The 13786-nt window shown below is 42.6% G+C and overlaps 2 protein-coding genes across 2 annotated transcripts; both read right to left on the reverse strand.

Annotated features, from left to right (window-relative positions):
- Positions 1-409: 409 nt before the first annotated feature.
- On the reverse strand, positions 410-7041 carry LOC148115708 (butyrophilin subfamily 1 member A1-like). The gene is made up of 4 exons (XM_087883973.1): positions 6931-7041; positions 4203-4321; positions 2862-2894; positions 410-1169 (listed from the first exon to the last, which is right to left on the reverse strand). Exons 2-4 carry the CDS (start codon positions 4240-4242, stop codon positions 688-690), a joined length of 555 nt encoding a protein of 184 aa, XP_087740099.1. The 5' UTR covers positions 4243-4321; positions 6931-7041; the 3' UTR covers positions 410-687.
- An 814-nt stretch (positions 7042-7855) lies between these two features.
- Positions 7856-10743, reverse strand: LOC148115709 (zinc finger protein RFP-like). Its single transcript, XM_087883969.1, has 3 exons — positions 10265-10743; positions 9395-9490; positions 7856-8815 (listed from the first exon to the last, which is right to left on the reverse strand). The coding sequence occupies exons 1-3, from the start codon at positions 10661-10663 to the stop codon at positions 8576-8578; spliced, it is 735 nt and encodes a 244-aa protein (XP_087740095.1). The 5' UTR covers positions 10664-10743; the 3' UTR covers positions 7856-8575.
- Positions 10744-13786: the final 3043 nt, after the last annotated feature.

Here is a 13786-nt window from a genome sequence, read left to right on the forward strand (position 1 = left end):
TTTTTTGCTGTAAGCTGCCCAGAGTCCCTTGGGAATTGGGTGGCACAGAAATTCAATAAATTAAATTAACTTAAATTAAATCCGATTGTTCTAGATAACCTATGTAAGTATAAAAAGATAGAAAAAGTACTAGGATTTGTAACAACAACAAAAAAAAAAACCTGTGAGGCTATAAAGTTTACACTGAGTGTAATATTTGCTAGGGTTTGTTGGATTATGACAATTATGTGTTAAAAGGAAACTGGAGGAAAAAGGGGGAAGGAAAGAAAAAAAGAAGGGGATGATTACAGAATATACCGAGTTATGGACACCTAAACAATCATTGATTGCAACTAACATGAAACAAACAAGCATGATCCATAAATGGGATGGAGAGCTGTGACAGACATATAAAATAATGATTGACAGGTTTAGTTGTAAAGTATCTTTAATACTGATACATCTGAACACACAATGCTAAAGCCTATAAAGATCCTAGGACACTTCATTTTTTTTTTATCCAGACAAATAGAAATGATGATCAGGTTATTCCTTTATAAGGACTGATTGACTGACCAGGGTGGCATAGAACAATAAAGGAAGCTGAAGTAGCAAAAAGCTAAGGAATCTCTGCTTTAAAGGCTTTCAAAGATCCCTGCTTGGCAAATAGGGAGTTTTCCAAATTTTTGTCCATGGTTATCTCTTCTTTTAGGGGAGTGTCATGCAGGTGCCCTCATCCAAAGAGAAAAAGGGCAGAAGGGTCTCTCCAACCAAGGAAGCGTCTGAGACTGTATGGATCAGAGTTGCTGTGCTGGCATCAAAAAAGCTCACTTGTCCCCCTTCGCAGTTGAGAGAGACGCAGATCCTCGTGGGCTCCTTAGTCAGGACCAGTTCAGAGAATCTTGATGATATGGCCCAGTATTTCCCTACGCTTTTCACAAACTCGCAGAGCCTGATCTGCTCATCAACATTTGTTATGTTCACTGGCTTTTTGGCAACCCCTACACGCCAGTCTCCTTTACCTCCAACAATAACTTCCCAGAAATGTCTCCCTGTTGAGAACTTCTGACAGCCAAGGACAGAAGCATAATGTAAAAAATGTTTTCCTTTAACTCCTTTGACACTTTTCCGATCTTCAGAGATTTCAAGGCGGCCAGGACTGGCTGTGTCTGGATCCAGAGGTACATTCTCTGTAAGGGGGAAGAGAAGAAGGAAGGAAAAAAACAAGAGCTTCAGCTGCAGGCCTGGTTTGTGTCTTCACCCCCAAGACTTTAACCCTCTTGTGTGAATGGAGTTCAGCTTCCAAACACCTCCCCCCCCCCAGGACTGGAAGACTCATTGTTCTTTTAAACAACACCTAAGCATTGCCTGGTCAAGAGTCCTCCAACTTTGGCAACTGTAAGACTTGTAGACTTTAACTAACAGAATTCCAATGGCTGATGGGGCTGCTATTGTCCAGGTCCCTCTGCTCCCTTTTCTCCAAGCACTCGGGCTCTCCCACCATCTTAGTCCCATCCTCTGTTAACTGCCGGCCTCTTCAGCGCTCCTCTGGCCTTCTCCTTCCATTCACTTAGGTTCCCTTCGCCATCTTCCAGTCCATCTGCCTCCCCTCCATCTGCCACTAAGCTGCACACCTTCAGGATACCTTGACTACCTGTACAGCTTTTGGCTCCTCCCCTCAGCTCTTCGTCTCTTGGCTCCACTGGTCAATTCCCCTAGTCTCTAGTCTCCCATGTGGCCGCCACTCTGCTGATTACCGTCCAGCTTCGCCATCCTGGATCAAGAATTCTGGGAACTGAAGTCCACAAGTCTCACAATGGCCAAGTCCTTCAAATACTTCATAGTGCTCCACCTCTTCCAGAAGATCAGGCAGAGCAAGAGGCTGCCATGTTTCAATTCTGAACTGGGAAAAGTCAGAAGGATCCCCCAGAGGTAACTTAGGACACATGATGGGATGTGAGGAAGCTCCGTCTTTTTCTCTACGAGCATCAGGGTATCACAGGGATGTAAAAAAGGGGAGGATCCTATACAGGAAACCTCTGCTTTCACCAGTCTGATGGCCCACAGAGTGGAGGCAACCCTGATGCTCCAACTTTGCTATTTGCTTTGACCCAAAGGACCTAATTTCTGCTCCCAAAGACCTGGTCTCTCACCAACTTATAGTCAGGCAGTAAAATCAAGAGGATGTTATTAGCTTGGTAGGAATTCAAGATTCCTTTCACTCCCAGGTCATATTTTCCCATTTGTCCAAATATTTCATTTTACACCAAGATTGACTTCAGTTTTTTAGATTACCGTATTTTTCAGAGTATAAGACGCACCAGAGTATAAAACACAGCTTAGTTTTTGGGGAGGAAAATAGGAAAAAAAAATTGCCTACCAGGTATTCGTCTGGCTATCGTCCTTAGTCTGGTCAGCTTCAGCACATTAGTTTGCTGGATTTTTATCCCCTGCTTGGGGATAAAAATCAGCTTCTAAGGCACAGCTGAGAGGAAGCAGCAATGAGAAAAGCACCCAAATTTTCAGCCTCTTTTAGGGGGGGAAAGGTTCGTCTTACATTCCAAAAAATATGGTATGTATAGAACGGAACGGAGCGGAGTAGCAGTAGAGGAGTAGAACAGAACAGAACAGAACAGCTTGATTTGGCCAAATGTGATCAGTCACACAAGGAATTTTTCTCCACTGCATTAGCTAATATTGTACATATAAATGGCAAGTAATAGTTCATAAATCATATAATCATTAAAGTTTACTGGATCATCATAGTCTTATATAGTAATTAAACCTATATTTTTCTTTTTGATCTATTATGTTTCTCTTCACGTTACTGGCATCAGAGCTCAAAATAGCAAGGAAATCCAATTCCTATAACTCATATTTACCTTCCTGTAGTTGAAGTCCACTTTCCAGAGTATCTGGGGAAGAAAAGGGAGGAATTCAGCATCTCATCACTGGAATTGGAGCGACAGAAGGGCCTCCCTCAGATTCCCTGGTTTGCTTTCTTTGGCCTCAGATCAGGAAATAAGGAATAGGGAAAGCTACAAGCCAGAATGGTGGCTATATATATTCCATCAGGTATAAATATGTTCTACTATATATGCACCTCAGTGGTGCAGTGGACTAAAGTGCTATTAAGTGCTAGCGCTTAGCTGCCAGCTGCCTACGATTAGTGCAAGTTCAAATCACACCAGGCTCAAGGTTGACTCAGCCTTCCATCCTTTCGAGGTAGGTAAATTGAGGACCCGGATTGTGGGGCCAATAAGCCAACTTTGTATAGAACAACACCGCGGGGGGGGGGGGGGGGCGCGAAAGCCCTAATAAGCAGGTATATTCAAAAAGTATGCAGGCTATTGCTAGAATGCATTGTAAGCCGCCCTGAGTCTACGGAGAAGGGCGGCATATAAATTGGACTAATAAATAATAAAAATAAATAAATAAATTCCATATACAGGTAGTCCTCAATTTACAACTATTTTTTAGTGACGTTATAGCAGCACTGACAAAGGAGCTTTATGATCGGTTCTCACACTTATGACGGTTGCAGCCTCCCCAGTCCCGTGATCAAAATTTGGGCACTTGGGAACCAGCTTGTATTTACAATGGTTGCAGCATCCCATGATTCTGGGATTGTCCTCTTCAACCTTCCTGGGGAGCTTCTGACACGCAAAATCAATGCATGAATCCAGATTCATTTATCAACCACGATTCACTTAACTGCCGTGATTTTCTGAATAACTGTGGCAAAAAAGTTCGTAAAATGGGGCACTGCTCACTTAACAACTGCCTTGCTTAGCCACAGAAATTTTCAGCTCAACTGAGGTCGTAAGTCAAGAACAACCTGTATGTATTCCATTATACTTAGTGGAAACTTATTCTGCTTCTCCAGTGATCAGGGCATATGGATTTGGGCCAGGGGTGGGCTCCACTTACCTTCACTAGCGGTTCACAATGTGGGTGCGTGCGCAGAGTGTCTGTGATGATGTCCAGGTGGATGGGCGGAGCCTCCCGCCACCGCTACTACCAGTTTGCAAGATCCAGAGCGAACCGGTAGGAACCCACCACTGATTTGGGCTACGAAGACTACAGGTAGTCTCCATTTACAATCCTAACTGAGACACTGATCCTGAAATCGATCCCTGTTTGATCCATGTGACATTGACCCAGAATCTCTCTTGGATGCTCAAAATGTCATCTAGCTTAAAACCCCAGCGGCTGTTTTTTACCTCTCAATTTTTTCATGGCACTTTTCAGAAGCTCAGTCATATCACTGTAATCCCAGATTGTCCACTTCGGTTCTAGAAGTAAATCCACCGGATTTTCATATGTTTCCTTTGCCTGGTATCTGGCAAGACAAAATAGCAGAACAACAGAGTTGGAAGGGACCTTGTAGGTCATCTAGTCCAAGACACACACCACCAACCCCTAAGCAGGAGACCCCACACCGTTTCTGACAGATGGCAGTCCGGCCTCTTCTTGAAAGCTTCCAGTGATGAAGCTCCCACAACGTCTGAAGGCAAAACTCTTCCAGTGGTTCATTCTCCTCAGTCAGAATTTTTCTCTTATTTCCAGGTTGAATCCCTCCTTGATCAATTTCCATCCATTATTCCTTGTCTGGCCTTCAGGTGCTTTGGAAATCAGGTTGACCCCCTTCTCTCTGTGACAGACCCTCAAATATTGGAACACTGTTGCTATCATGTCTCCCCTGGTCCTTCTCTTCACTAGACTAGCCATGCCCAGTTCCTGCAACCTTTATCAACCTGCCAATAGAAGCTTTCTAAACCATCAGATGGTGCTTGAGGATTGGCTAGCTACAGGATCTAATCTGAGTTGGTCACTGGAGGTTTTGACTTCTGAGCTTTCAGACTCGTGCTGGAGCCCATCCTTAGGGAACTTCTCTCTCTCTCTCCCTCTCTCCAGAATGTGTGCACTGGACTGTTCTACGCATTGTATTTATGTGGTGCCTGGTTGTGTGTGGCTTTTAGTTGTTACGTGGGGTGTTAATGGCCAGCTATTAAGTCATTGATTGTCATTTTCTTGTGTTGCCCTGTCCTCGGATCCTAAGTACCTGGTAAGCTGGTGGGAAATCAGCACTCCTGTTGACTGAGAAGGGCCCTGTTTCCATGGCTTCAGTCATTTCTCTGGCTAGCTATTCAAATATGGGCACCATGTGCGACTCAGTGGATCCTGATCCAGAACTGCACTCATCCACCTTCGTCAAGTTCAAGGAGAGATCTAGTAAAGGCCAATAAGTTTCAGTTTTGGGGCTCCCTACTCTTGAAAATTCTTGTGAATCTCTTGGCCAAAACAATGGATTGTATCTTATCAAATGACTGATGACACATGACTACTATGGGTGACGTAGGTAATTAGACGATGGATATAATATTCAAACTGATCTTGATGGATTTTAGTTCTGCATTTAACACAATTCTTCCACATAGACTAGTGTCTATCTAAACTTAAGGACCTTGGACTTTCTCATTCAATCTACCTTTGGATTATGGATTTCCTGTCTGGCTGCTCTCAAGAGGGTCAGGTTAGGTAATCACACCTCCTCGGCCCTTATTCTTAACACTGGTAAACCACAGGGTTGTGTGTTGAGTCCCTTACTCTATACTCTTTACGTACATGACTGCATTCTCACTCACGCCAATAATACTATTATTAAATTTGCAGATGATAGAACAATGGTAGGACTCATCTCCAGGGGGTGGGATGAGTCTGCCTATCGAGATGAAGTGGACCAGTTGCTTTCACTGTGTGGAGACAATAATTTGGTCCTTACCACCAATAAGACCAAGGAGTTTATAGTGGACTACAGAAGGAACAGATCAGATATCCAGCCCTCGCTTATCAATGGAGACCAGGTGGAGCAAGTGGCCAGGTTTAGTTTTTTGGGTGTTATCATAAAAGAGGATCTGACCTGGGGTGCTCACACTGCAGCACTGGTCAAAAGGGCCCAGCAGAGACTATACTACTTGAGATTACTCAGGAAAAAACAACCGAATGAAAAACTGCAGGTGACCTTCTACCGCTGCACTATAGAGAGTATCTTAACTTACTGCACCTGTGTATGGTTTGCCAATTGCACCGTGGCAGATAGGACAGCACTCCAGAGGGTTAACATCATTGCCCAGAGGATCATTGGTTGCCCCCTCCCCTCCTTGGAAGAGCTTTATAGCTCCCGCTGCCTTAAGAAAGTTCAAAACGTTCCTAAAGATCCATCTCATCCTGGGCACCCCTTTTGTTGAACTATTGCCATCTGGCAGACGGTAAATAAAAACAAGGACAAATAGGCTGAAAAACAGCTTCTATCCCAGAGAGGTAACTCTGTTGAATTCTACTGTATACTAATGCAGTATCACAGGTTTTCTATTTCATTGTGTAGAATGTGAAGGATATGTTTTTGTTTTTGTTTTATTATTATTATTTATAGTTTTCTTATGTATGATGTACACTGAAGATGGCATTTAATTTTGATGTACGAGGTGCAATGACACAAAGTAAACTTAACCTTAAACTTAAAGATAATGCAATGAAATAGCAGATAACATCTGTCACAATGTCCTTGTAATCACTATTCTGGTGCTTGGCAACTGGCATGTATTTATGATAGTTGCATTACTTGGAACAGTTTACATCATACAATGATACCTTCAAAACCATCAAACATCTGTCTCTTCTTGGGAAAGATTCAATAGGCAGGTAAAATGGCCAAATTCAGTCTAAACATCTGGCTGACTATGCAACCAACAATAATTGATCATATCCAATATTGCTAATTATATTGTGTTGAAGTTATCTGAGGAAATGTCTAAAAAGCCCTGAAATACAGTACGCAATCTTTACATTAAAATACTCCGAAATACAAACAGAACTTCCCAAAATAGGAAAACTGTTGGAGGAGCTGCTAATCTCTGAGACAGTAAAGAAAAGGGTAGATTTACTTACTTCTTCAAGATGCTTCCAATGTCCTAAAAAAAAGAGAGACAAAGCATTGAAAAGAGCCATTTCCTAAGCAGAAAATTAAATTCTTACATTTACAAAAACAAATGAGTGAAACCTCTGGACAACCAGACGCTAACAGACAGATAAAATACTTCCATTTTTTTAAAGAAAAAAAATCCCATTGCTCTTTTTTCCTCAGCTGTTCAACCTCTTTTGGAGAGGTATTGTTTTTACTTTTTTGCCTAAGAAAAATTATACCCTAGTTGAATTCAACACAATTACAGAATATATATATATATATATATAACACATAATAGCAAAAAGAAAAGACCATTTGAAAAACAAAATAGTGCGTCCATAGAATAAAAAAATGCCCTGCATTTAAGCTTCCAGAATCAAGGCCCTTTGGAAAATCCAGGTGGTTATAATACTTTGTAGAAAGACATCAGTGTTGGGTTTTTCCTTGCCTGGAGATTAAGGGGAGGGGGAGACCCTACAAAGAACACCCACCACCATAACCTCCAACAGGGGATAGGAACCTCAAATTGTGAAGAATATAGAGACAGTGACCAGTAGTTTGAATTCCTGCTTTTTGCATGGCCTGCTTTTTCTGTATCAAATTATGTATCCCTAATTTAAGCCATTACAGTTACTCCTTGACTAAATAGCTCATTTGGTGACCATTCCTTTCCATAGAGTCAAATGCAGCCAGAATCCTACATGCAGACATGGGAAGGTATATCAACCTCCACAAGAGAAGAATGGATGGAAAAAGTGATGGAGCTAGAAAAAATGACAAAATTGACTGCTTTAATTAGATATGACCCATTGCTTCTACTTGGAAGCTGCTTCTAAACTTTGTGCTTGAGATAGAAAAAAAGGAACTCTTGATACTTGATTTTTCTTATTAGACTAATCTGTTTTTATACACCTGGATAATAATGAGAAAATATAAAAAATAAAAACTTGAGGCTGTCATTTTATTTTGTATTTTACTGTGCTGAAAATGTTTTGTTTTCCCTTTATCTGACACTTCTTTCCCATTCTTATCCTTCTCCGTTTCCCTATTTTCTTCATTTCCATTGGTACTTTTCACTATTATAATTTCAGTTAAATTTCTGGGGCGGGGGAAGGAAAGAGTCAAAAAGAGTATTCTGTGGAGGGGCTAAAGCAGGCTATTCCATTTCATCATTGGTACACCATGATACCAAAAAAATGCTGAGACAGAGAGGAGCAATAAAGGTGATAAGGGCTCTGGAGGCCAAACTGTACAATGAATGGCAAAGGGGACACGGTAGGCTCAGCCTAACAAAGAGAAGGCTTAGGGGAGACCCTACAGCCATCTTCCAATACTTGGAAGGCTGTCATAGAGAAAAGGGCATCGATTTAGTCTCCGTAGCACCTGAAGGCAGGACAAGAGGCACGGGGTGAAAACTCATCACAAAGAGATCCAACCTAAAATACAGAAGAATTTCCTGACAGTGAGAAGTATTTATCAGTGGAACAGCTTCCCTCCCAGAGTTCTGGGTGATCCATCACTGGAGGCTTCCAATAATAGATTTGTTCCGGATGGAATAAGGACTCTGCCTTCTGCAGAGAAGACCTCCAAGGTCCCTTCCAGCCCTAGGATTCTATGATCTCTATGATATTACCTGACCTGTAAGAGTTTGCTGGCTGGCTGCTGAAGCTTCTCTTCTATCTCCTGGATGAGATGGTCAAGAGAGCCCAGTTCCTCCATGTGCTTGGCCAAACCCTTCTCCTTTCTTGCCATAATATCCTTCTCCGTTTCTTCCATTTGAGTCAATAGAAGCTTCTCCTTTTCTTCTAACCAGAGTTGTAGCTCTCTGAATTCAGCAACCACATTTTTTTTCACTTTGTCGATGCGATCCTAGAACAAGAATGAGAAAAAGCAAATGGCATAATTTTATTTTATTTTAATTATTTTATTTAATAATTTTAATTTTGTCATGATAATTAAATGGATTCCTTGAAGAATCCAAAAGTGAAGTGGGAGAATTTCCTAGGGAGAAAAAAACCCTTTTGACATTAAAAAACACAAGGGGGAAGTTTCTAAAAAGAAAAAAAAAAGGCTCCAGTTTAAATGATCTCTCATGAAAATTTTCTTAGCAATCAGGGATTTCAAAAATGTAGACAGAAAAATGTTTGTGTTCACAATTTTTTCAGTGATGAAATACGATTTGCCTTAATTTATTAAGCAAGCCAAACCTATTGCATAAAACACAGCTCATGGGATAGGGGCACTTAACCCAACTGAGACTCATTCAGCCAATGGTGACATCTCAGTCCCCAGGTTAAGAACAAGTTCTGTGCCTCACACAGTCTTTAACTTTGAATTAATTTAAGTCAGAACTTGTACTTACAAACAGGCTGCCTATTATCAAAGATGGCGGATGAGGTTCTCCTTCCTATTAGCTCAGAAGCTCCTCACCGTTGGATCAATACTTACAAGCATCTCCTGCACAGTTTGCTCTGTCTCTCCTTTGTATGTCGCTATTTTTTCTTTCTGCTCCTTCTGAGCCTTCAGGCAACCCTCCACCTTGATCTGAAAAATATAAGTTTTGAGTTTCTTTTCTGTAAAGAATTACATAGGAGGGAAGACCCAGTTAGAAGACCCAGTATATTCAATCATCATAAATACATGACAGTTGGCAAACGTCCAAATTTTGATCCTGTGACCATGGAATGCCTGCAATGATCACAAGGGTAAAAAACATTCTGTCACTTTTTTCATTGCCAAGGACTCCCTGCAAGGGCATTAAAGTGAGCTGCCTGAGTCTCCTGGTTGCAATCATCCCAGAAGCATCACTGAGAAATGAAAGTTTGGGCTGATCCAGCAGGAGTGGTTTTTGGCCTCTGCACTCAAGATTTGGACTCCATGACGATTTCGCTCTAGAGCAAATGTGGAAAGGGAGCTGGTGAAGGGAACCTATTTCTTCCTACAGGCAATTTCTGTTGCTAAGCAAGACAGTTAAGTGAAGTTTTGTCTCATTTTACAACCTTTCTTCCAAATGTTGTTAAGTGAATCACTGCCGTTGTCAGGTTAGTCACACAGCTGTTAAGCGAATCTGGCTTCTCCATTGACTTTGTTTATCAGAAGGTGGCAAAGGGTGAACACAAGAGCCCAGGACAACAATACAATTGACAAGCATCTGAATTTTGATCAGTGACAACAGGGATGTCAACCTGTTTTTTAAACATTGCAGGCAGGGAGATAAGGGGTGGGATAAAGCAGGAGGAAGCAAGTAAAGAGGTAAAAAGACTGTGAGGGCTGGCACTGGATGCCCCTCCGCAGCGATTCCTCCTGGCTGACTCCTACCTGGAATTCCTGGAAAGCCTCCTCCGCAGGGATCACCGAGTGGCCCTTGTGCTCTTTGGATAGGTAGCAGACCACGCAGATGAGAGTCTCGTGGTCCTTACAAAAGAGTTTGCGGGGCTCCTGGTGCTTTGGGCAGAAGCTCCATCCTTCCTCGCCCCAAGGACCTCCGCATCGCCTGGCCACTTCAGCCACCCGCGCCAGCTGTCTGCAGGGCGCGAAGGTCTGTCCGCACTGGGGACAGGAAGCCTCCGATTCCGACGTCCCCCAACTGCGGGTCAGGCAGCCCCGGCAGAAGTTGTGGCCGCACTCCGGGATGAGCACGGGGTCCTGGAAAAAGTCCAGGCAAATGGAGCAGGTGGCTTCTTCCACCAAATCCTGCAAGGACGCTTCAGCTGCCATCACCGCTTCCTCTGCCGGGACAAAGAAAGAGAAAGATAAGTTTAGTTTCTTTTCCTCCAAAACAGGTGACCGTCTTTGGGCTGTGCCTAGGCAGGAAACCGAAATGAATTTTTTGTTCCTCTTGCGATCAGCTTCGCTGGCTTCTTAAAGAAGAACTGCAGTATGTTGAAAGGAACAAATTGGGGAGGAGTAAACAGTCGCGGGACGGACCCCTGATCAATTATTATTAGCCCAACCAGCTCGTTAAGGGGGAAATTGTTTTAAAAACTGGAGAGAAGGAGGCATCCCTGGGACTAATCACCAATCAATTACAATCGATCCCAGCATCCTGTTAAAGAGAAAAAAAAGTTTTTAAAAACTGGGGAGAAGCCAAAATTCATGGGATGCTCCCCCACCCCATCAAATATTGATCCAAACATTCTGCTAAAGGAGAGGTGGGGAACCATGGCCCCTTTATGACTTGTGGATTTCAAATGGTATATACAGGGTCTCCTGTTTGAGCAGGGGGCTAGACTAGAAGACCTCCAAGGGCCCTTTCAGCTCTATTCTGATTGATTGATTGACTGATTGATTGACTTATTCGTGAGCCAGCTGGCTCAGGAATTTTGGGAGTTGAAGTCTGCAAATTATAAAAGGGCCATAGTTCCTCCCCACACACACACACACTTGCTAAAGGGAAAGATATTGAAAAATCCTGGGGAGAAAGAAACATCCATAGGACAGATTCCCAATCAATTATTGTTGATCCAACCAGTTTGTTAAAGGGGAAAATGGTTTTTAAAAACTAGGAAGAAGGAAGCATGTGACCAGAGGGAGTAAACTTGAAATGAAACAGACAGTAAGAAGCCCTTGATAAAAGCCCAAATCTAATGCTGCAAATGATGGGATGTCTCAGAGATAAAGGAAAGGGACAGGTAGAAATTAATCTCTTTTCTTTGGTCACTTTTAATACAAATATCCAGCAGAGGAAGAACTGCCTGGACTGTCCCCTTCCCAGCCAGCCAATCAGGAAATGGACCAGGAAAAGCTCTAAAACTGGGCAAAAGTCAAGGTGAAGAGGCAGCCTGGGGCAGTCCGTACAAGGGAGATAAGGCAGAAGACTTATCTTGTAGATGTAGAATATGGAATATATAAAATGTGGAATAAGATCATTTGCTGAATAGAAATCTTCAAGTTTGAGGTGCATTAAGGCAAAAGATGGATAGAAAGAGTTATTAGTAGCCTCAGGCCAATTTAGGAGGGGGGAGGGAGGAAATCTGGTGGGTGGAGAACATCTTATACACCTTTGCTCTTTTTTCAAGGGCTTTTTCAGGAGGCTTCTTTAATCAGAACAGGGTCTCTGAGAGGCCATAGACAGTCCCAAGCCCCCTCCTTTATCTTGCCTTTTTGGTGGTGGCACATAATTTCTGGATGACCTCCCCAGAGTCCTTTAACTGGCACCCACAGTGGCATCATTTTGGCACCAGGTGAAGGCATTTCTGGGAAGGAAGGAAGGAAGGAAGGAAGGAAGGAAGGAAGGAAGGAAGGAAGGAAGGAAGGAAGGAAGGAAGGAAGGAGAGCACCACGAATATGACTGCAACTACAGTACTACTACTAAACAGGTTTAGGGCCTGGAAACTTTAGAGACCTAATTTATAGAATTCACATCTAAATCTCTTTTAAATATTCCCCAGAAGTGGGAAGATGTTGCAAAGCAGGAACAACCCTAGAGGGAGTCAACAAAGGCCTAAGGGAGGGAAGCCCCACCCCTTATTTGTGAGGAAGGCAGAGCTGTCTGACACCTTAGAGTTTGTTGACATGCCTTGGGACACCCTGGCCGTAATCCCCATCCCTTTTGAGGTTCTGTTGGGCTAGATCAGTGACTCTCAATTTGACATATCACTACCTCAGAATTACAGGGCTCTATCTGACATTTTTGTCAAAAATGAGTTAAGAATGTGACAAGGTTCTATCTACCATGACTTAATTTTTTAACAACTTATTTCGTAAAATTTCTAAATAGATTCGCCACAAAAGCAAAATGACAAGGTTCTATCTACACTATCGCAAGAAAACTCAGAACTACAGGGTTCGATTTACAGCAGCCAATTGTCGTGCTTGGCTGCTCCCATGTGATGGAGCAAGGATGGAGCCTGCAGCGCTCCATCCTTCTGGATACGTGAATACCAAAATAATGTCTCTTTTCCATGATAGGGAAGCAAGTTCAGACTTATAGGAACCAAGTGGATCCGAGTATGTTCCAGAAACTGAAGATACCAATCGGATATGGAACTTTTAATTGCGTATTCTGTGCTTTAAGTCTATACCATTCACTAACGCTATTACAGTGCAGGCCCGGAAAATTGGAACACAGTCACCATCTGTGCCTTTGAAAAGAAGATGAGGAAACCTGCTTTGCCAATACCGCCTGCTGCATCTGTTACATTGCCTGTGCCTAAGACAGAGCTACAGCAGTGGTGGATTGCCCCCCGGTTCAGACCGGTTCTATAGAACCGGTAGTAAAACCAGCGGGAGGCTCCACCCACTGACCTTGATGTTACCAGAAGCGATCTGCGCATGCGCAGAAGCAAGGCGGGTGCGCGAGCGATCCCGTTGCGAACCGGTAGTAAAGTTAAGTAGAACCCACCCCTGAGCTACAAGTACACACACTATCCAAAGCAAAACAAGATGACATAGAAAGTATGCTCAAATGGATGCTTAAAGTCGATAATGACTATTACTGCACCATTTTGAAGGAACCGTTATGCAAAACTGGGGTTAAATAGTAATTCTCGGTATTCAGACATGCATTCTTACATTTAATGCTGAATCTTCAAATAGTAATTTACAAGCATTTTATGGTCACAAAAACAAATTCAAGTTAATATCAAGTTGAATTCAGTACTTTTTTCAAAAAAAAAATTATTAAACTTTGTAATTCTCATTTTTATGGTGTAACTTAGTGTGACAAGGTTTTATCTGATATTCGGAGCCTCTAGTATAACCCCAAGATGAGTCACCATCGGCCTCATTTTTTTTTCTTGCATGCACCATTTGTTGGTAGGCTCACCTACCAAACGTTTTCCTTCTACGTACAATGGGGTAACCAGTAAAATTTTTCAAATGTTTAAGGCTCATTTCCCA

This window comes from Pantherophis guttatus, chromosome 2 (genome assembly GCF_059756535.1).
Source record: "Pantherophis guttatus breed Tessera chromosome 2, ASM5975653v1, whole genome shotgun sequence".
NCBI classification, from domain to species: domain Eukaryota; kingdom Metazoa; phylum Chordata; class Lepidosauria; order Squamata; family Colubridae; genus Pantherophis; species Pantherophis guttatus.